Source organism: Vespa velutina, chromosome 1, assembly GCF_912470025.1.
Source record: "Vespa velutina chromosome 1, iVesVel2.1, whole genome shotgun sequence".
Classification (NCBI taxonomy): domain Eukaryota; kingdom Metazoa; phylum Arthropoda; class Insecta; order Hymenoptera; family Vespidae; genus Vespa; species Vespa velutina.
The window spans coordinates 7,946,436-7,972,021 of record NC_062188.1 but is presented as its reverse complement, the minus strand read 5'-3'; the positions used below and the strand labels follow the sequence as shown (position 1 = coordinate 7,972,021).

General features: G+C 31.6%; 2 protein-coding genes and 1 long non-coding RNA gene across 3 annotated transcripts in view; 2 read left to right on the top strand and 1 right to left on the bottom strand.

Annotated features, from left to right (window-relative positions):
* LOC124955125 (titin-like) overlaps positions 1 to 16,377 on the top strand; it is a 41,916-nt gene extending 25,539 nt beyond the window's left edge. Inside the window, exons 3-7 of the mRNA XM_047509071.1 lie at positions 2,252 to 2,299; positions 2,611 to 3,084; positions 3,444 to 3,725; positions 3,857 to 12,446; positions 12,537 to 16,377. Of these exons, the coding sequence (XP_047365027.1) occupies positions 2,252 to 2,299; positions 2,611 to 3,084; positions 3,444 to 3,725; positions 3,857 to 12,446; positions 12,537 to 12,639 (9,497 nt within the window). The 3' untranslated portion in view covers positions 12,640 to 16,377. The remainder of the gene's footprint in view (positions 1 to 2,251; positions 2,300 to 2,610; positions 3,085 to 3,443; positions 3,726 to 3,856; positions 12,447 to 12,536) is intronic.
* LOC124955155 overlaps positions 1 to 25,586 on the bottom strand; it is a 58,699-nt gene that overhangs the window by 18,436 nt on the left and 14,677 nt on the right. The window lies entirely within an intron of this gene.
* Positions 20,167 to 24,496, top strand: LOC124955148. The gene is made up of 2 exons (XM_047509131.1): positions 20,167 to 20,475; positions 20,595 to 24,496. Exons 1-2 carry the CDS (start codon positions 20,443 to 20,445, stop codon positions 22,785 to 22,787), a joined length of 2,226 nt encoding a protein of 741 aa, XP_047365087.1. The 5' UTR covers positions 20,167 to 20,442; the 3' UTR covers positions 22,788 to 24,496.

The window sequence follows — 25,586 nt, the reverse complement described above, 5'->3', positions numbered from 1 at the left end:
TTATATTATATATAATTTATATATTAATACCTGATAAACGACTTTTTATCGAACAAATTTCTGAAAAGAAACGGGATCACTTTTTTCCGTCATTCTTTTTCAAATAATCATACTGTCTCCTTTCGCTCTATTAATTCGATAAATAAAAAATTTAGCTAAGTACCTCGTTGATATTCTTCGAAAACATTAACGACAAAATGAAACTACAATTTTTCGCGTCTTCTCCACAACGAAAATGCTCATAAGATAATGCAGCCTCACTCTTGTATTTATATTTGCTACTTAAGTCTCATTCAACATTATTCGACTTTTTATCGTCCGTCATAGTCCACAATTTGTTGGAAAGAAAAAAAAGAAAGAGAGAGAGAGAGAGAGAGAAAATGAAAATTTATTACCATACAAAATATACGAGGAATGTATAATAATAAGAGTTTAATGGATTTATGAGGTAACTTATGACGCATTATTTTTCGCGCAAAAAGATCGCTAATTTACATTTATAAGTATCGGATGCTTTTTTCGTGCGACAACGGAACCCAAGGAATATGATACTGGGTCATATCAAACTTAAATGCTACACGATGTTTTATCGGCTCGGACGATGCTTATTCGTATAATAGTAATTTAGGTGAAGTAACATACGAGTAAGTAGATACATATATACAACATACGACGAACTCATACGTGCCGGGGACCGTACGTCTGTCGCGTATGCGTGGAGGCACGCGGAGGCACTTCGTGGGACTCGCAATAGGGGCCCCATTCACAGACCCGCTAGTGATTCTCAGTACAATTCAATTCGCTAGAAACTCCCAGCTTCGAATTCCGCAACGAGCAAAACGGCGATCAAAATGGAATGTTAATTTTAATATTCCCGAGTCGTGATATTTTCTGAAATTTATTTTGAGCGAAAATTTTCCATCTTTCTCTATGAAAATCTATTTGACTATCTTCACGTACGTTAAAAATCCCACGTTAAGACAATACCTGTCAATTAAAAATCAGAGACTTGATAAATAAACTACAGAAGAATCAAAATGTTTCAATCAGAAATAGCTTAAAACTGTTTTCACATTCCTTTACCAGGAACGTATTGTTCAATGAAAGAGCGATACAAGAGATACTAATCCTTCGACTCGCGGTGCACGTAGCCTCCGCAGAAACGCTTCATGCATTTCAAAAGAGTAACGTCTACTTTTTTAGAATGAAAAATATCTGTGACATCGTGTAAAAAAGTCTTTTTCCTTCAATTTCGTAACAATGTTTTGACAAATGTACCTCATACAAAAATAATGATATTACGCCTATGTCGTCGATCGTAGAATTTATTATTAAAAATGAAGATAGACTTTTTGCCTTAGATAGGAGCTTCGATAGGAGAACAAATTTCACGAGTATCGTAAACTAAAAAAATGGTGGGTCCATAGATAGGTAACTACTCTTATAAGAATCAGAAGACTAGCTCGCCAATTGACGTTAAGGAGGGTGCTTTGTCGTGTTCCAGGGACAATCGAAGACGAGTTCCGCTCGCGGAACTTTAATACCAAGAAAATTATAAAAGCGACGCGCGAGGAAAAAAGTACAGAACGTAGGTAGAGAGTACGAAAAGGATAAAAGGATAAAGAGGAAGGAGAAGAAAGAGAATTTTGTATTCCGCGTACACTCGGCATACAATTCGTACGACCAGGGCGAGGGTGTTAACGAGAATTCGCCCACGTACGCTCGCGCCATATGACGCTTTGACTCACTCCGTTGTTAAAGCCTTGTTCACCCTCCAGACAAACGCCTCCCGCCGCCTGGTAATTATTATGATAAACTGCGAGCACCGAAGCTGCATTCGTCTCCCTATAGGATTCGAAAGAACGACTGAAACGACGACACGAAAACTCGAGTTTCCGAAATAATTTGTACCTCACTTTAATCACATTATTTTCAATGAAAATCTCTCCACTCGGAAGCGAATAAGATCTCGATTTACATCTTAATCCCCGCTTATCTAATTAAATGATATCGTTCCGAGAAAACGATTAAGCTAATTTTTACGTTGATAATGCGAACCATTTCATGCTTTAATATAAAGCAATCTATATACAAATTTTCTTCGAATCTATCAAACTATTAATTTTTACTTTATGCTATTCACACAATCAAGCATCTTCGGTACAAACCGAGGTAACAATGTTAATAAAATCAAATCGTTATATGTACGTACACGATAGTGACAATAACATCCACATTGGTTTTGTTACAGCACCAGTATACGACCAAGATACCACACAAGTCGCAGAGTACGATGGAGGTACGTAGATACACACATTCGCTTGACTTTTATTCTTTCTAATCACCCAACGCGCACTAAGTCGTAAACACGGGAGTATTAATTATAGCGCACCGTGCATATCGGCCACACGCACCGATTCGTTCGATAATTCTGATCAAGTCGAGTAGGTTCTTAGGTCGATGCTCGCTCGAAAGAATAACAACAACGTTCGATGCGACTCGTGAGCCTAACAATTCAAATGCTAATCAACGCTTACCTATTGTTTTCTCAGAAAGCTTGATAGCGCATAGTCGAGGTACGATAACTGTAAGGGTCAATGAAATTCGCAGGTGCAACAGGCTGTTACTACAACTTTCAACATTACCAGGAAAGTGACAGAATTATAACGAACGAGCCATGTCTGAACTGTACGTGTCATAATCGAATGTTGATGTGCTACTTGAGAGTTTGTCCCTTCTCGAAGGCTATTGGACAAGACTGTACGGTCGAGAAAAGACCCGATCAATGTTGTCCCGTGATCACTTGTCCGGAAGTACCAGTTCAATTGCTTACATCGACTACCAATGCTCCAGCAACATCTGACTCGACGGAAATTGGCTTCCGTGATAATTATGGATGTAAAATAGATGATCGGTTTTATCCCGACGGTGCCCAATTACCACTCGATCCTCAGAATCCTTGCGAGCTTTGCTACTGTATCAAGAACAGAACCACTTGCGTGATACAGGAGTGCACGCTACGTGTGGCAGGATGCAAACCTGCCTACCAACCGGGTGTATGTTGTCCGGTCAAGTACAACTGTGGTAAGTTTAATTTGCATATCGTACGTTCATGTGAGTAGTCTTCCTTGTATTGCTTCTATTGACTTTCGTTATTTGTAAACACATGTTCTACCTAACGTGACATTTTAGACAAGCATGATATACAAGCCAGTGCCCGTGTCAGTCGTTTGTACGTCATTTTGTTTATATACCTTCTCTTTACGCGTTTTTATCTAGGATAAATGTTATCGAAATAATTTGGTCATATTTAAATACATATCTATTAACCGTCCGACGAATATAATTTATATCTGTTTAATCTCGAGTTAATTTTCCATTTCTATAACAACAATATAGAGGACAAATAATAGACGATAATTTAACGCTATTAACATTAACAGAATATGACGAAGAACTTGAAACTACGGTTGGACCTATATCTGGCCTCATCATGACTACTACGATTGCTCCCGGTGCAACGCCACAATGTTATTATGAAGGTAAATTTTACGAGGACGGTGAATTGATTTATTCAACACAACCTTGCCAACACTGCTACTGCTTCCGTGGCGATATCGCTTGCGCCGTTCAAGACTGTGGTACACCTATGAAGACGCATGGAGAAAACTGCACTGCTCTACCACCGCCTGAAGGAGAATGTTGTCCGACCACGTATCACTGCGGTAACAACAATATTTATTATATCAAACACATTCACGAATGACTTCAAAAAAATCTAATATAAATAGCAATATTAATAATATGATATGATTGTATTAATACAATGCCATTTTATCTATCAATTTTTTTACAGAGGACAATGGTCAAAGTGAAAGTATAACTATACCAGAAGGAATAGAGCAAACCTCTGAAATTAATCAAGTACAACCAATAGTAACCATTCCGGAAAAAGTCGAAGAACCAGAAGAACAAGAATTTGAGATTACAAGCGAAGCATTCCCTGGTGCTGACAACGCGATCCCGCACGACCACGAAGTTAAAACAGAACAAACTGAAGAATCTATTAAAGCTGTGGAATCTACTGAAAAGTCTACAGAGACAACAGAAGAAAAAGAGGTAACTGAATCTGAAACAATGTATGGTTCAGGAGAAGTAAATCTTCCCGAAGAACACGATATAGAACTGACTCCTGTAAATATACCTAATACGGAAATTAAGTCAACTGAGGAAACTCAAACGATCCAAAACCAAAATACAGAAGCCCCTATCTTGATAAAGGAAACTGAGAAACCTATTTCAATCGAGCAAACTGAGACACCCGTTCCAACAGAAAAGATAACACCTATCTATACGGAAAAATCAGAAATACCTCTCGTTGCAGAAAATACCGAAAAGCCTATTACCATAGAAGAAACTAAAACACATGTTTCTGAAGAAGAAACTGAAATCCCAATCACACTAGAAAAATCTGAAGATTCGTCCACTAAACCATCCGAAGGTGTACAAGAAGCAATTGAAATTTCGATAACCGAAAATGTCCCAACAGTTTCTCCGTCTTTAGAAGGACTAGAAACTGAAACGGAAACTGCAAAAAAAGATCAAAAAATTGAACAGCCCGAAAGTACCGAAGAAAATGTCACTTTAGAAGAACATCAAACACAAGCAATAACAATTGAAGGTGCAATGAAAACAGAGGAATTAACTGAACCTTTGATTAGCGAACAAGATCATACTGAAAGTACATATGAATTAGTACCATCGGAAGAAACAACAAATCCTCAGGAACCAGATGGAGAATCTGGGAAGTCAACTGAAGTAATAGTATCTACTGAAGGAGTATCAGAAAAAACTACAGAAACAATTAGTCAATATGAAAGTACAACAAAATTAGTTGAAAACGAAGAACAATCAAGTCTTGAGACAAAAGAAAGTGAAATTCCGCAGGAAATCACAGAAAAAGTTACTACGTTAAACCCAGAAAAATCTCCAATAGCAGAAGTAACTGAGTCCGAAAAACCTGTTGAGATTAGTGAATCGGGAAAAGTTGAGCCCACCGAAATTACTACCAGTTTACTAGGAGTTCAAGAAACTGAACAACAATATCCACCTGCAGAGCAGAAACCTAAAAGTCCAGAGCCTGAATTAGAGTTAAAAGAAAAGCTCCCACCTCTTGCTCCTAAAAGAGATGACTTTGGCTCGCCTGAAGTAGATATAAATCAACACCCATTCGTCAAAGAACCGCATGAAACAGAAGTAGATGAACAAATTTTTGAAAATATACCAGGATACAAAACAGAAGATAAAGAATCAATTCCGGAAATACATATAATCGAAAGTAATGTTGATATTAAAAAACCAGAAATGCACGCTCCTGAAAGTCTTGTAACTGAAACTCCAGAGAAAGCTCTTACGTCTGAGACAGCTTCTAGTACAATTACTAAACATGAAGAAAATGAAATAGAAACTGAAACAAAAGTGGAGAAACCTATTGAAGAAACGATACCAGATCAAAAAGAAACATCTACTACCGAAATTACGCCTACTGCTTTGGACACAAAAGCTAGTCATACTCCTGAACTTCACGTTTCTACAGAAGCACAAACTGTACAAGAAGAACTTGAACATACTGAAAAATCAATTATACCTGAAGATTATGTCACAGGAACAATAGGTCCTGAAATTCATTTGACAGAAAAAATAACTACTGTTGAAGAATTACCAACAAAAGGTCTTACTTTAGGAGAATTTGGAGAAACTTCGTCGGAAGAAGTGAGTTCTGAAATGTCTAATGGCAATGAAGAAATAATGCCAGGAAAAGAACAATTTAACGAGAAAGAAGGTGAAGCCGAAGAGAAATTACAAAAACCATCTTCTGAAGAAATCTCGACTGAAAGTTCTATTTCTGAACAAGAATCAACAAGTATACCTGCCAGTGAAAAATCAGTTGAAGAAGGTGTAGATACAATTAGTGAAATTTCACCTACTGAAAAACAACCAGAAATTCCACAATCCGAGATACAACCAACAGAAACTAGTACAGAAGAAGAAGTTACTATTAAAGAAACTGAACAGAAAGAATCTATAGAAACACCAAAAATAAGTCCACCAAGTGAAACTGAACAGAAAGAATTTATGGAAACGTCAGAAGTTAGTAAACCAAGCGTAACGCATACTGTAAACGAAGTTGATGTATCAGAAACAAAAGCTCCAGAAGAACCAGAGATCGTGAAAGTGACTGAATCAACAGCTGTAAGTGAAGAAGCAACTATTGTTTCAGAAATTGTGAGTGAGGAAAGTACAACAAAACAAACGGAAGAAATCTCGACGAAAGAACATATTCTTGAAACATCTGAAATTACCGAAAATATCATTCCGGAGGAAGTGTCAGAGCAATCGGTTATTCCAAACAATAAATCAACAGAAAGCATTGAAATAGCGGAAGCATATACATCGGTACCTTCTGTAATCGAAGAAGAACCTGTCGTAGAAGAAAAATCAACAGAAATGCCCTCATTAATAGAAAAAGAGCATACACCAACACTGATTTCTAAAGAAAAATCGATTGAAGAATCTGAAGAAGAAAAGAAATCTGAAATTATACCCACAAAAGAAGAACTTACAGAAAAAACACCAACAACCGAAACACAAATGACCGAGAAGTCTACTGTTAAAGAAGAATTGGAGGAAGAAAAAGAGACTGAATCTTCTGTTACTGGCAAATATACAACAGAAATCTCAACTGTAGAAGTTAAAGGTACAGAGATTATTAGTGAGCAGTCTACCGAAAAGATAAGCGAAGATGAAGAACAGAAAATTCAGAAACCATCCTTTGAAGAAGAAAAATCTACTGAATCCACTGTCGGAGAGGGAAAAGAACCCATAGACAGTTTAGAAAAAAAGCTGACAGAAATAATTACTGAAGAAAAAACAACTAAAATTTCTATTCCTGAACAACCCGAAACATCTACTATGATCTCGGAAGGTGAAAACGATGTTTTCGAGGATAATATTAGAGAACAATCTACCGAACAAGCTGCAGTAAGTGAAACATTTTCTGGACAACCTACAGTGAGCGAATCGACTACTGAACTTTTTAGCGGAACGATACCTCCTGTAATTGAATCGAAAGTCCCAATAGAATCTCATATTGAAGAAAAAAAGCAACCAGAAACTGAAACTTCAGTGACAAAAGAACCATCTACTGAAATTCCAATACAGCAAGAAGAATCTACCTCCATCGAATCAATCTCTGAAAAATTAATCCCTGAAAAACAAGAAGGAGTCGTAAGTACTACTAAAATAACTGATGAGATCAATGGAAGTACATCGCAACCAGAAGAATCATCTAAAGAATCAACTGAGGCAGCAATTCCTGTTGAATCATCTATGATAACAAAAGAACAAGAAATTGAGGAGCACACTGAAGGTATTTCTGAAGAAAAATCAGACGAAGAGAAGGATCACGAATTAACGAGTTCTGTTGGAATATCGACGGAAGAAACTTCATCGGAAGTACCAATTATAAAAGAAACGACGGAAATACCTGAGGCGGAAGAAAAACTTCACAAAACAACACTAGAAATTGACGAAGAGAAAACAACCACGAAATCTATCGAGACACACGAGGAACAATCAACGATTGCACCTTTTAAAGAAGAAATATCGGGAGTAAAACTAACATCTCCATCATTGATAATAACTGGAATACCATCCGAAAGACCGATTGAATACTCAACTGAACAACAGCTTGCAGATATTACAGAAATAATACCAACAAATGAAATAACTGAATCAGCAGAATCCAAACCTACATCTTCAGATATACCAGGTGAAGGTAATTGTCTTGTTGATGGACAATCTTATAATAATAACTCGGCTATACCTCCAGCGAATCCTTGTCAATTGAGTTGTCAATGCATTAGCAGTATCATCCAATGTGAGCTTATGCTTTGTCCACCACCTCCAACTCATTTATCTAATTGTATGCCAGTACATACAAGTGGATCTTCATGTTGCCCAATATACACATGTGACTCCACTCCTACAATTGAATTAGAAGCAGATAATCATATGATTGAACACCACACTCCGAAATATGAAGAAAGTGAAAAGCCAGAACATATAACGTCTATTCCCAAAGTTACAGAAATTCCATCAGCATTTAGCGATCATACTGGTGAAGGAGAAGATCAAGAGCATGTATCATCTTATCCACACACTTTAGAAACTGTATCAGAACATGGAAGTGAAATAGGTAAAGAAGAAGAAGCAGTAGAAGAACGAATAACCATTAATCCAATAGAATCTGTTAGTGAAGAGTCCACAATTACTCAAGAACATAAAAATTTACAAGAAGTTTCATCAAAAGAGACTTTTAACATACCTTTGAGTGAACAATCTACAACAGAATCTACATTATCGATTACTACACAAAAAACTGTAGAAGTTACCGAGCAAGAGAAAGAAATAGTCAAATTTTTACCTTCTACCGAGGAATCAATCGTAGAACAAATTACTGAAAAAGTAACATCATTTCCTGTAGCTGTAGAAACGGAAACTACTGTTTTAATGGAAGAATCTGAAAAGATGCCTGAAGAAGGTACCGAGGAGGGAGTATCAAACGAAGCGACTGAACAAACGATGAGTGAAGCTTCTATATCTACGACAGCAGAAACGATGAGCGAAGCTTCTATATCTACGACAGCAGAAACGATAAGCGAAGCTTCCATATCTACTGTCTCTGAAATATCTAATGAAGTAACAGAAGAACAATCTAAAGAATCTGAAACATTTGGAGGTATTCAGGAAGTAATTGTATCTACTGAACATGGCATTACTTCTACTGAAGAAGAAATAACACAAAGTGCAGAAACTGAAGGACAAACAAAAATAGAAATAGAAACGACCAAAGAGAAAGAACAGCCTGACAATCTAATTGAAGTAACATCTGAACGGCCAACTGAACATTACACCGAACAAGAGTTTACAGATATTACTAAATTAGTAACAACAAGTGAAGTAAGTTCTCAAGCACCTGAAGAAGCGAAACCTACGCCAGTTGAACACCAGACTGTGGAACCTGAAAGTGAAACTACAAATATAAATGTATCAGAATCTAATACAGAAATTTCTACTAAAATTGACTTACTCATTACAGAGGACCAAACCGATATATCTAAAGCAACTACTACCATTAAAAGTGAATCTGTATCTAGTTACGAAGAAATAACTACACCTACTATTGAAAGCAATCAATCTACAAAAATTCAAGAGAGTGAAATTTTAGACGAAGAAAAAGACAAAACGATTGAACAAACTACAAAATCTGTTGAAAAGTCTACGGAAATATCGACACAACAACCTACAGATCAAACAGACATTCCTATGGTAACCGAAAAACAATCAATTGTACACATAGAAGAGACACCGATACCAGTAACATCAAAAGACACAGAAAGTAGCATCTCGACAAAGACAGAATCTACAGAACCTACCGTTATTGTAGAAACTGAAACTCCTTTATCCTCTGTAGAGAAACATACAGAACCAACAATTTCAGTAGAAACTCAAACATCAACGTTAGTTTCAGTCGAAGAACATGAAAGTGAAGAAATACCTAAAAAATCTGAATCAGCAGAGAAACAGAAAGAAGAGAAACCGTTAGAAGTTACAACAACGGAAAAGGAAATCTCTGAACCTATTGAAGTTGAAGTTACAGAACATAGTATACCTTCGGCAGATTCTACTACACCTACCATAGAAAAGCATGTAACAACGACAATAGAAGAACAGACTATGAAATTTGAGGAAACATCAACTAAAGAACCGATCCAAGAATACACAACTCTATCAATTTCTCCGATATATGAGGAAACAATTGCAACCTCAACATTGTCTAACGAGAAAACTTCTGAAAGTATTCCAATGGAAGAAGAACAAACAAAAGAAAAAACTCTTGAAAATATCGAAGGAGAAACAGTAGGCCCAAACACCATTATAGAAGAACAGACTATTTCATCAAACGTACCAATAATTCATGCTGAAGAGGAGCATCAACCTGAAGAAATTACTCAGAAACCTTTCAAAGAAGAGGCAACAACCTCTATAAGTATTACCGAAATACAACCTACCTTAGCCGTAAACGAAAAAACGCAGCAGCATCTAGGTGAAGAAATTTCTTTCAACATTGAAGGTACTTCTACAGAAAAATCGGAATCAGTAGCAGCTGAAGTCACGGAACAGACTAAGCAAATTGAAGAACAAAAACTGAAAAAGGAAGAACAAGTAGGTGAAGGACAGCCAATTGAAACTTCAGAAGTTAGTGAAGTGACTGAAACTTTAGTAACTTTCAAAGAAAAGCCAGTTGAATCCTCTATACCAGAAGAAAAACCAACTGAATCTCCAACATTAGAAGAAAAACCAACTGAATCTCTAACATTAGAAGAAAAACCAACTGAATCTCCAACATTAGAAGAAAAACTAACTGAATCTCCAACATTAGAAGAAAAACCAACTGAATCTCCAACATTAGAAGGAAAACCAACTGAGTCTTCAATACTAGAAGAAAAACCAACTGAATCTCCAACATTAGAAGAAAAACCAACTGAGTCTCCAATATTAGAAGAAAAACCAGTTGAATCTTCTACATTGGAAGAAGAACCAATTGAATCCTCTACACCGGAAGAAAAGCAAAGTGATGTTTATATCACCAGTGAATCTTCTACGGCCAGTGAATCTTCTACGCCCAGTGAATCTTTTACGCCTAGTGAATCTTCTACGTCCAGTGAACCTACTACGTCCAAAGAAAAACTAATCGAATCATCTACATCAGAAGGACAACTGCTTGAATCAACGTCACAAGAAAACCCGATTGAATCATTAACACCAGAAGAAAAACCAATCGAGCCATTAATACCAATAGAAGATCACACTGAAACCGAACAGAAAACAGAAACACCAATCAGTAAAGGAGAAACCTTGAAACCGTCTACATATGAAGGTGAAATAGAAAAGACATCGGAACAAACTCCATTGGAAGAAACGCAAACCACTGTAGAAGAAAGTGTTTCTAAAATACCTGTAATAATTAGTTCTACCGAAACGGTTCAGACAGAGCTCATTGAAGAGCAAAAAGGAGGTGAAACTGAAGAACATTCTGTAACTCCAATCGAAGAAGAAAAATCGGAAACACCAGAAAGTACAGAAAGTATTTTAATAAAAGAACAAGAACCAACAGAAGGAACAACAATAACAGATCATTTAGTATCCGAAGAAAAAGCAACAACAGTTTCAACTATTCGTGAAGAAGAAGTTCAATCTACAGAAGCACCAGCACCTACCAAAGAAGCTCCTTCCAAAGGTGAAGTAGAATTTCCACTGGCAGAAACAGAAGCATCTAGCGAAGTGACAATTAAAGAACAGTCTACCACAGAGCCCATAAGTGAAGAATCAATAACTAAATCAGATGAAGCAGAAAAGGGCAAGGAAGAAATCACGGAGTCTACTCTTCCAAAAGAAAAACCTATACCAACGAGTCTTAGTTCGATAACAGAAGAACCTGAAGAGAAAATGACATCAGGACCAGTTGTAACAGAAGAACAAGAATTAGAAATTTTGTCAGTAAAACCAGAAAAAGAACAAGAGACAACGGAATCGTCTACCGAAGGATTCATTACGAAGTTACGACCTATACCGACTGAATTATCGATCACAGAAACTTCTGAAAAAATTTCGGAAAGTGATCACGAAGAAGGTCAAGAAGAAGTACAATCACACATTGGCATTACTCAACCTGAATCTTCTTCGCAAATTCCACAGACAGATAAATCCGAAGGTCAACTAACTGTCGGATTAGATGAGGAACACTTACAGCCAGTCAATCATACCATCGAAACTTCTGAGCCGATTTTGGAAGAACATCATGTGACGAGTAGTGTAACACCCCAAACAGGCGTGGAATATCCCGAACAAACAGTATCCGGAGAAGATAATCCTCACTTCCCCATGCATGGTGGTAGTTACCTAAATCCCGACGAAGATTACGACGAAGACGATCAGGCGATTTATGGGCCTGGCACTTGTAGATACGGTGGAAAGGTTTACATGTCTGCCCAACAAATACCAAGAGACGACCCATGTGATTTCTGCTTTTGCTTTAGAAGCGACATCATCTGTCTTCAGCAAAGTTGTCCACCACCGATACCAGGATGCCACGAGGAACCTATTAGCGGTTTCTGTTGTCCTAGATACGAGTGTCCTGTATCGATGGCTACATCTCTTAACATCACCACAACCACGACCACGACTACTACTACGTTACCTCCACACTTTTTAACGCATGCCTATAAAGGTGCTGCAAAACGAAGTGGATGTCAAATTCGAGGTCAAGCATATCATGTAGGCGAAGTTATTACATCCGCGTCTGGTCCATGTCTTCATTGCACGTAAGTATTAAACTGACATTGATAATAAATGTTTCTCTAAAACATTTCTCGTAACTCCTACTGACTTATTTCTCGTATCTTATTTTTCAGTTGCGGAGGTGACGGCAATATGAAGTGCGATCCACGAGTATGTTCTCCGGAGCCAATGCTGAGGCAAATGATCGCCGCAGCTACAGCCAGAAGAAGGAGATGAGCCGTTCGTAATGGTCCCCTGGATCTATCCCGACGAAGAAGCGAATACGAGGGAGCCATGAAGGAAGTGTTGTATAAAAGTGAATTAAAATTATTCTAAACTACCTAAACGTCGCAGAACACAGACAATAATGTGCTTCGACGTTCACGAACCGAGTGGCCAAAACGTAAACGTTTATATTATAATATTATATTATGTTATATATATATAAAAAAAAAAAAACAAAAAAAAAACAAAAAAAAAACAAAAAGAGGAATGAAAGAAAGACAAGAGCAGAAGGGAAGTCAAAAGGGACATGTGGAGAATTTTAACTGAGACGCGCGTTTCCAGTGCCAAAACGTGGCGAATGAAGAATAAACTCGCAAGGGAGGAAGTTTCAACGAAACAAGAGAAAAAAGGAAAAAAGATAAAAGAATAAAAAATTAAGAAGCACCACTTTCGTGTTGGTTCCATGCTCATATCTCATTCTACGTCTTATACCATTTCTTACGAAAATTCGTTCAATGAAAAAAAGAAGGAAAAAAATCGTAAAACGAAAATTATTTAAAAAAAAAAAAAAAAGAAAAAAAACGTTTGAAATTTACGACTGTGCCTTCGTCAGTGTCGTCGAGAGTGGCATTACTTTCGTTTATAGCGGCAGCTGCGCAACAGCAACATTAATGAAAATCATCGACATCATTCTCCAAAGAATTCTAACTGCAACAATTAGTGGTAGGATGCTAACGATGAAAAAGCTAAAACGAGAAGAAGAAATAGAATATTATGAATTTGGATAAACGAACATTCGTACAGTGACATTTTAACGTTGACTGGAATCGTAGAATGAATATTTTGTTATGCTCTCGATTCGTTTGTAACTAACGAATTCGTTCAAAAACAAAATCGTGATCACTTTTATACACATAATCACACAGGACATAATGTTCCTCGTACGATTCGTCCGCGTAAGATCGAAAAATCGCAAATAAAATGGTATTTCATTGTGCACGTCGCTTTTGTAATACCATTATAAGAAATTAGAGTATTGGCGATTAAAGAAGGTCCAAACTACTCGCGATTGATGAAAAGATCTTTATCGAGTTTTGGCTGCCGCGTGTCGTGCTTAAATAATCGATCGGTCCACATATATTCACGTATGCGAACGTCTACGGACATTTGAATACGCTCGAAATGGCACTTCCGAAATAGTCGCTGTATCTTATAAACAAATAAACAAAGTAAGTATTTCTTATTTTGTAAAAAAAAAAGAAAGTAACGAAGAAAACAAAGACTTGAAAGAACGATGCCATTTTCTTACGTATCCTAGTGTGCGTGCAAGTATATGCATATGTGCGTGGTCAGCCACAACATATATATATATATATATATACACACATATACACGTATATATATGTGTGTGTGTATCTATGTATATTAAAAAAAGAAGGAAATTGAAAAAATAATGAATGAAAGGTAGACGAAAGGTACGCGCAAACTCAAAGCTTAAATAAACGGCTCGCGCGGAGGACCGATTGAGAATTTGCTTCTCCGGCGAGCTGGCATTATACATTCATAAGTATATATATATATATATATATATATATATATATATATATATATGCATATATATATATAATAAATACATATATATACATTTATATGATTCTTTATATACATTATACCCCCTTTAATACTTAACGATAACACGATGTTCTACACCTTTGTACGAAATTATAATTAATACTTCTCTATGACGAAATGATCTCCCATTGTTCTCCAGTCTCAAAGTGTCATGTTGGAACGAAGTTCATTTTTTGTTTTCTCCTTAAGATAAGACCACGGTTATCTCATCTTGTCATAATATCATTCCTCTATTCTTCGAAGAAGAATCAAGTCAATTACATATTCTCTTTTGGCCGATAATATGCAATAAATAATCGATGGTATACGAGAACGATAGAATCGTCATGCTTTGAGACTTCGGAACGTTGGTTATCGTTTAATATAATAGAAAAAAAAACGCTATATCGTCGCATAAATACTGCGCATATTGTCTGTATTTATACTGATAATTAACCAACGACTATGTGTCGGTGTCCCGTTTTACTGGCATGAAAATAGCTCATAGTACTTGTACTCGTATATCAATTAAGTTCGTCTCTTGAAAAGAAATAATGGAAAAAAAAACAAAAAAAAAAAGAACAAAAAAAAAACAAAATAGGAATGGGAAAGCGTCTAACGAAGAACTTTTATGAAAGCTTTTTTATAGATAAACGGGTCTCTCTGTTTAAATCAAACAATGGAACGAACATCGACGGCGTATTCGTAGAGCTTCCATAATAGCTCATACGTGATATAAATGGCCATATTGACTAAAGTCATTATTACAGGACAGGAAAAAGCTATCGATAGACGTTTAAAACGCTTTTATCTTACGAAAAGTTTCTTTTACACGAGACACGCTTACAAAGTAAGGAAAACAATTATAAAACGTACGAGTAGTGACTCCGTAAAGAAAAAGAAAAAAAAAAAAAAAGAAAGAAAGTTGCAACATCATAGCTCTTTGGAGCTATCTAAATCGTTCATTTATCTGTATCTAGTATAATAAAAATGCCCAAACATTTTTCAATAGATATGATTTCATTTTCGATAAACATGACACCAATATCCATTCTCCATAAACACAATTTCAAATATGAATAAAATATCCAACTTTAATTTCTATTCTCGATTGTCGAATTAGTTGTTTGCATATTTCAAAAGATGTAATAATCAATTGATATAAATTTGAAATGTACTTTATCTTATTTTAGGACTAGACAATGTATGAGCGATTGCCACGCATATCGAGTAAACGATTCAAATATATTGCCACTTCGATTGTAACTTGATATTTGTAAAAGCGAAGTAAATTTTTTCTAAGCCAACCTTCTTAGAGATTAATCTAGCATAGTATTTATCTTGATATTTTTCGCACTAATAGCGATAATATACTGAAAGTATAATGAGTATCGAATATATAATAAGCTAATGATAATAATCTACATATAATACTAACGTAAGGCATACGATAACGTCATATATTTAGATTTGTATGCATAATTAATTATACAGCTTTGTCGGCTGGTTAAAAAATTTATCGACTCATTATCGTCAAAAATAACATTCTTCCTCCACTTCCGTGACCTAGCCGACTTTACATACACAATATACACGAAAAAAGAAATAACACAAAAATATTCATGTACAAAATGATGACCAATTTTTGTCTGCTTGTATAACGTTAGTTATTATTAAACTTCTTTTTTATTTGCATGCTATAAAAAGAATATTTTAACATTACGGAAAAGTTTGATATTTTTTCTGTAACGTTCAATGTTAATTGCCGATTTGAACAATATGCTTCATTATACTTTCACGTGAATAAAGTGAATTTAAACGAACTAAAAATGATTGCTTCAAACAAAGTAAATAAACGCGATACTCAGTACGCCAATATACTCGATAGTTTTCTCAAATTTTTCGAGAATTTTTTTATATTCAATTATGTGATCGCTAATGACAATTGTCTCTTCCTTTTCAGTATAATCTGCTATCGTCCTGCTGCGTATCATTATAATATGTATGTGATAAATGAAGAAAACAATCGAACCGTGAATATTTCAAATGTTCCGGACTATACGGATATGTTAGGTTAGTTTTCACAGTACGTGCTAGTGTAAAGTGTCCTTTTATATAAATAAATGATTTTGTATGTCACACATTGTTTTTTTTTTTATTTCTCCATTTTCCATATAAATTTACGACAATATTTTTCTTATAAATATTCTTTCAACAAATACGCAGATAAAAGTTACGAAAAGTTAAAAATCAATTTTAGAGTGGAAATCATAGTAGAAAGAAATAAGAATCAATAAAAGAAGTATCTAAAATCCTGAAGAGATTAGTAAATAATCATATCAATAAAAATAAATCAGATGTACCATTTCAATATTTAATCAGTCTATATCCTATTTTATTGATCATTGATTATTTGTGTTTATTGATTTGTTGATGACCTACACCACATTACTGTTAGATGTCGCAACTTCAACAAACTTTTTCGAAATCATTCCATATTAGGCAATGAAAATATATATAAGTTCTGAAGCAATTCATGGCGTCTAGAAAATCGACATAAAACTTACAAAATATTATGAAATACTATGAGATATGGAAATAGTCTTATTCATAAACATCAATAAAAAAGCAATAATAGCAAAAGATAGATTTCATTACTTATTGTTTCAAACGTGATTTTTTAAGTAATATAAGTGAAAAATCTATAATGAAAATCTAAAATCTATGATAACTTCTCTGCTATCATTAATCAACGCGCAAATGATAAAAGTATTATTTTGATTTTTAGTTACTATAATTTGACTAGCTAAAAAAATATCTATAATATCAAAATCATTTTAAAAGTATAAAATATATGAAGTGTCTATTCATAAATGACCAAACAAATATCTTGCAATTGATTGAAGTTACAAAAAAGTTTGCACGGCTTTGAGTTAGCTACAAAGTAAATTTAGCTACAAAATAAACATTTTTTAAATGGGTGGGTACAATTCTTTTTTTATATTTATATACTAGTACTCATTTTCAATTTAGTAAAAAATTGCTATTATACATCGTTTACGAAATAATTAATATCTTATGTATTAAAAAAGTAAGTTTACTATTACAATTTGAAAAACAATCGGCAGATTATATAATAATATTTTTAATATTTTTAAATCTAATCGATTATGTCAAATAGTATCACTGGCCATTAAGTCCTTAAAATATGCGACTACTTGATTTGTAAATAATGTTTGTATAGCATGAAGTATGAATTAACAGTACAATACATGATAATCAGTCGTTATGATGCCAATCATATCGTAAAAGATGCATAGTAGCAAGGTATAATTTTGATTGCAAATGATTACTATTACATAAATATCATTATTAGGTATCATTTGGATTACAAATGATTACTATTACATAAATATGAAAAAAGAATTATAGGTATCTATTTAAAAAAAAAGTATATTGACTTTCATATCTCAAGGTCATGAATAAAAATAATATTTGTACTTTGTAGCTAACTCAGAAACATTTAAATTTATTTTAATAAACTTTTTTATATTTCAATCACGATATATTTGTCTCGAGACACCTATAAACAGACATCCTGTATATATAAACAATATAATCAATATTGACTCATAAATTAATAATCATTATATAATTAAAATAAATATATACAATATTGATTCGTTAATTTATCTTTGTGTAGTGAAATGCTTGTAATTATCAAGTCAAATCGAGACTACGAACTTTGTAATTGTCAACATGATTAGTTAATACAATTACATAAATTAGTATGCAAAGTTAAACTTATTCAAAGTTCATAATTATTCAGTAACGGATTAATATTTTAATTATTTTTAATCTTAACGCAGGATAAATATTTAATCAAGATACTTTAATATTTAAAAATCTTATTTGAATGTTAATATCGTATATATTTTAAGGCTGTTTACTACATTTTGTTCAAAGCATGTGTGACTTCAACGACAGGTGACAAAATATGAATTACAAAAGAAGCTAAGAATGTCCTTACTATGCCACTATCATATCGGTGTATAAGCTTGTGTTGGTTATTCCCCTCTCACGCGTCATAACTATTGGTTTCGTGTGAATAGAGTGAGTAGTTTAGTAGATTGTGAGCTCACACTTTTCAGTGTTATAAGTATATTTTTCTTTAATGGTAACGTGCGTTTTGCAGTGATCCGTACTGGATACGACGTTGGTACGCAGTTTTTTACAATAAATATATAGAAAATAATAAATATAATTAATACATATATATATATATGTATATAATAATAATAATATAATATAATAATAATAATAAAAATGTACTTAAATATTATTTATATACATCTAAATATTATTTAATACATTTGATATTATAATAGTAAAGACAATTAGCTTCGATTGATCATGAGTAAGAAACAGTATGAAAACAAATGGATTACGATCATAAAGTAATAAGACAAAAAGAAACAATAGCGAACGAAAACAAAAGAAACATTTCGTATTTTTCTTCATATGTCATTTATATTAGATGGATGGTCATATATCGAAATTATCAAGGACACGATTTGTTGAGAATTCGCGCATCAAACCACCACGTAAAATAATACATTTTTCCTTCTTTTGTTATCATAAACTACCGTCACCATATATGTCACGTTGTTTCAATAGTAAATTGACTCAAATTAATATATTCTGTTTCTTCTTCTTATTACTGTTCTTATTATTATATTATTACATTACATATTATTATTATTATAATAGTAGTAATAATAATAATAATATGAAGTGAACTCCTTCAGAAGAAATTAAAACAAAATAACGCAAGAAAAAAAAAATATAGAAAACATCAATTATGTCATTACTGAGAACAGACGTAATTATCGATAAATTGTAATGAACTAGGTCTCATAAAAACAAAAGTTCACTCTAAAATTTTTCATTTGTATATAAATTATTCTCGAAAAAATATCATTTTTAGTACGATTTTTTTCAAAGAAAATAAAACTTTTTCAAAACTCTACCAGAAAAATCTCGTAGATTAAACCTTCATCTTTAAAATGAGACCTTGTTCATTATAATCGGTTAAGAATTACGCCTGTTCGCATTGATGACGTAAACCATTAAAAAACCAGGGATAATGAACGACTTTAAATTCTTTCATTTCCTTGTATTTAGTTCAAATGTTTTATTACTAGATGGCACTTCAATAATTATTCTTATGGTAGATCGATAATTCTTACTTTACCGATGCAGCAAGAAGAGAGTATGATTTAGTCGGCAAAGAAAAAAATGAAAAAAACAAAAAGGTATATAACGACACCTAAAAAACTAATCACGTTTTGTATCGTAATCTATATACTTCTTATAGTTAAGTTTATTTATTTTTAATAAAATTAAATTTGTTTTTAATTAAAAAAAAAATTTTAATTTATTTTAAGATAGCCGACAAAACTTTTAAGTATCTTACTTTTAATCTATATTTTCATTATACCTAATAACCATTAAAAAATTTGCACATAATATGGAAGAGACGTAGTATTAATTAAAATAAACTAAAAAAATACATATATACATTTTCATATTGTATATAAAATTTCTAAATGATTATTGATATCATAAGAATATAGATTAAAAATGACAGTTAAAAGTTTTACTATTGCCTATTCAGTATCGATCATGGCATTAATATTTTTACTATAAATATATAATTATAGCCACATTTTTTATCACTAGTTATGAATAATAGATATGTTAAAATTATTTCTTGTTTTTACCTAAACTTTATTACAGTTATAAAATGTAATAATAATAATAATAATAATAATAATAATAATAATAATAATAATAATAATATTAATAATAATAATAATAATAATTATAACAGAAAAGTTTTTGATAATTTATACTGTACTCAATCAGAAGAAAATTAAAAATATCTAAAGTGTGGCGCTGATGGGTCTAGTGACATTTATGTAGATAAACAGACAACTTTTTGTCCCTACAATTCCGACGTTAGCAGGAACAGGAAGATAGTTAACAGGAACTGTCCAATTTTTTGCAGTTTTATTTTATAGATCTATATAAAAATTAAGATCAGAAAGTGAGATTAAATTAATAATTCCATTACATTAGTTTTTATTAATTTGTATTATTTATAATTTGAAAGTGTTTATGTGTTGTAAGTTTATATAAAATATGTTTGAAAGTGAAGATTGGAATTTTGATGAGGTAATTAAGAATTATTGTCTTTACTTTATTAGTACATTGTTAAATAATTAATAAGTCATTCATATAATTTAATAAAATTTAATAAATCATATATTTAATGTACATTTAATATGTTCTAGGAATTTTTGCAAGATGTAGATGATAAAGCATCAAAGTTCTTTTCACAATTGGAAAATGAGGAAATAGAATTACCTGTAAAAAAACGTAAATTGAATATATATAATAGTACTATTATTTCACCCAATAAGATTGTCAATAAGCAACAAAGTACAACAGACAATAACAATGAAGACTCCAGTGAAGTTAACATAGGTTATACATCAAGACAAAATTTTGTCTTAGGCTTGTTTCAACAAACTTTAAAAACAAATGATGATTCTAAAAGTAAATGTAAGAATCAAGAATTATATAGTAAAGTAAAATCATGCATCGAAAATACTTCACAAGAAAATATCATTTCTCAAGGACTAAATGAATCTAAATTAGAAAATGATTTAAATGTACAAAAATTGAGAAAGAATATAATACTTGATATTCTTAAAAAAAAGAATGTCAAAAATTTAACAGATAATAATAATACAATTTCTTCTAATAAAGTTACACCTATTCATTCTCAAAGTCAAAAGATTATAGATAACGAGAAAAGTGAAGTCGGATTTAACAATTTATTACAGAAATCAAATTCTTGTCCGCTAACATCACATAAATCATCTTTTTTCCACAAGAATGAAACACTTAGCAATGCTACAGTTTCTAACATAAGAAGTTGTAATCAAAAATCAATTATAAATGAAGATCATGATAAAAGTCAAAACAAATTGATACAAGAAGTATCTAAAAATATGCAACAACCAATAAGCAAGAATGTTAATGATAATATCCAAGATATATCTACAGATTCAAGAAAATATTTATTAATGCAACATTTAAAACATTCTACTTCATTTAATGAAGGATTTGATAATATAAAGCATTCATCTTCTATATTTAAAACAGAAAAGCAATCAAACAAGAAAACAACTCTTGTAAGAAAATTTCCAGGACCAGCTGGATTATTACCAGATATCATTGACACTTCAATAATTTCAACATATTTAAAAAATTTAGAAGACAGCAAAGTAGAAGGCATACAAGAGCAGAAGGATACTAATTTAACAGAGTATTGTTCTCAGAATACTAAAACATTGTTTTCAGAAGGTGCTTGGCAAATAATGTTAGATGATTTACCTACAGAATTCTTAAAAAATTATGAAATTGCACAAATTAAGCAAATAGCTAGCGCAAATCAACATCAGTGCATTAAGATACCATTTCTTGCAGGCATAATAGAAAATATAGATTATAGTCATGAAAATCCTTCTATTGTATTGAAAGACTTTACAGATAAAATTGAAGGAACGATACATGCAGATATTCCTGCAAAATATCCTGGAACTTTAGAGAAAAATGTTGTAATTTTATTACAAAATGTAGGATTATTATGTATTTCAGGAACGTTTATTATTCATAAATATCATATTCTAATTTCGCCTTCAAATTTATTAGCAATTTATTCTCATACAGGAGATATTATACATACACTACATATGAAACTTCTAAAGAAAGAATTTTGCATGATCGAATCTAATTCATCAAATTTAAATAAACTTCAAGATGATAATATAAAAGAAAGAAATTTAGATAGTTCATATATTTATCAAGAAGATAGTTCATCCTCTAAGAAAAATTGTAGCAAAACATATGGAAATCTTAATCAATCGAATAATGATATTGATTCAGGCCTATGTTTATTTTCTGTGGATTTAAATGGAGTTAGCAATTCTCAGAATCAGAAAAATTTTAACAAATCAAAATTATCAACGAGTTTATTCGAAAAAGAGAAGAATACAAGCTTAAAAGATGATATTATAGTGAAAGAAAACAAAGAAAATATACATGATAATAAAGCTACATCTTTACAAATCTCAACAGACGCTTCTTTAAAATGTCTTCAAGATCGAGATATAAATAACAGTGATAAAAGAGAAAATAATAATCAAAATCAGAATGTCTCAATAAAATCAAGACTTTCTATTTTTAAATGCAGAGATGTTGTAACACCAGTAGAATCCATTTCTGGACATGAAAATTTGCATACTGAAGCAATATTACAAAATAATAAAAATAAACCTGATAATAAACAAACACTATCAGTGGACAGAAATTGGACTGAAAATATATTACACAATAACGATAATGATTCTGATGATGAAATGTTATCACAATTAGATGTGGACAGTATATCATCTAGTTATTATGATCAAAAAAGTTAAATGTTTTTTCTTTAAATTACTTCTTTCTCAGATACTACACTCATTTCAAAAGGATGAGTCAGTGGCCAGCACCAACATTTAGGAAATATAAATCAGTATTTATATTTTATAAATCTGTATAAATTTATAAATATGTTCATATTTTTTATATTTTTTATGTATATATTTAGAGTAGTTCATAATACTATTTCAATATCTTTAGTTTTCATATGTATTACATTTTTTCTATTGATTAGTATTGTGATTATAAAAATATTTTCATAAACTATCAGTTAAGAAATGATCGAAATTATGTTATTATATTACATATTTATTACGTTGCTTTCAGCAATAATGTATTTAAAATGAAATTAAGGAAAGAATGATATTAAGTTATCAGCAATATCATTTTATAATTCCTCATTGTTACAATTATATATATAAATTATTAATTTTATACTTGTACAAAAAAAGAGATAATTAAAAATAATTAAACATTTTTATTTTCCTATAACTTAATATCAATTTTGATAATTGATATTAATAATAGCGTTTTTACACACAACTCAGCAATCAAACTCACTGTTACAATTATGTAACACAACTACAGTAGCCAATGCTGTAATCTATTATTCGTTACAATCATTCATCCGCTCGAATTTGATTCACACCTTGACCAATAATAATTACTGAATTCGTTTAATTCAAGTCACATCTTAAATACATTTAAGAACAATTAGATTAGACATTGTGACGTTAAGATGAACATTCTTATGTTAATTTTATTGACGTCAGAATTGTACGGAAAATTAATCGCATCCACGTTATTGTTATTATAAAATTAAATTTTTGAAAAACAAATAACATATTTAAATAATGTTAACAATCTGAAAATTGATAAAAAAAATAAACCTGCATACTTGAAATTATAATGAGTGTATTTGTTGTTTATTGGGTTAATAAAAATAAGATTATTTGACAAAAATATAAAACTATCTTTAAGTTAAATCTTGTTTTTAGCAAACTGTTCGAAATAAGGTCAAAAATGAAATATAGATAAGAGAAGTAATCAACTTATATCTAGATTTTTATAATATATCAAATCTATAAAAACAAATAATTGAATTTTGACATTATGTATACTAGTGATTAATCGATAAAACGGAAAAGGAAATAGATACTACTAAAAAATTTAAAAAGTAGATATATATCTCTTTTCCAACTCAACTATGATTCAAAGCATATTAATAATTTTTCTATATAAATTCAATAATGATGTACAAAAAATATATGATTTACAAAATAATTATCGTTCTATTTGTGTGTGTATGATATTCTCTCAAATATATCGTCTTGTGACATTATGCATTTATATAACTTTTTATAAAGATCTGTATACTTTTTAATTCATACGAGTTATTAGATTTTCAATTAGACAAGGTCATACAATTTTAATTACAAGTTTTATAATCACAAAATACTTGTACTTGGAAAATTAAAGTAAATGACGATAAATTACTACCTATTTGCGTCACTCTTATAGACAATGGTGGATTTAATCATTAAAAAGTTGAACGCGAAAATTGGGGTCCCATTAAACTAAATCTATTATGCAGAATATATATTTTCTCGTTTCAACTATTCATGCGAATGATGGAATGAGAAATACACATATCCAAATTCGATTATAGGTGCAAATACAGAAATAAAAATTATATTTCCGACCATCAGATACTGAATCAAATTTATTATATAATATAAATTTGTATTATATTTATATTATATCGTATAAAATTCCCTATCGTACGGGGCCTGAGGCGATCGTCTCCACTGCCTATGCATAAATTCACCATTCCTTATAGATATATATTTAGAAATATATTTGATTCGATCACAAGCTTAAACGGATAATTTTATTTTTGAATTTTTTAAAATTTTCTACTAAAATATTTAATTGATGCTTAACTTTTTATATTTTATATAAATTTCCTTGATAATTATATTCAATACCATTAAATAACAAAACTTTGTATAACATTTTAGACAATTGATTAATAAATAATTTACTTTAGGAACCAATGTGATTAATTCCATACGCTAAATTAAATTATTAATTATATAAGAATATAGATCAGCCTTTACTATATCCTAGTAGCAGAATTATGACAAAAAAAAAGAAAGATATAATAGACTTGTGGAAATATATTTCTCCTATTAAACATGATTAGTACAATAACTTAAGAATACAAATCGATGTGACAGTACACCTGAATACATCTGACGAAGAAAATATTATTTATGTCGATAATAAAAACAATTATTATGAAATCTAACCATTTAATAATAGCAGTAATAGTAAAAAAAACAGTTTTCACTAATTTTTTCTCTAGAATTCTTAAATAAACAATAATCAAATCGAAAAATTCTTAGTTGTGCGAAATTTGCATTAATAATAAAGATTATTCCCGGCATATAATATTTTAATGCAGTTTACACGTCTTGACGTAAAAATTACATCTTAATTAATACATTCTAGAATATATTTTTCAGTATATATTTTATAAAATAATTAAAAAATTGATATATAAATTTATTAATTTTCTTTATTTTTTGTTTTGTGAAACTAATCGATTTGATGAACGGCTGATATATACAGACAAGTATTTAACTTTTCTTGCATAATAAATTTATTACAATTGTGATCACTCTAATAGTGATAGTCTTAGCGAAACGAATATTGTGCAAATCATAAGACGATATATTCACATGATTATCAGTTGAATTTTTATTTCATTAAACATTTAAGACACCTATAGAATA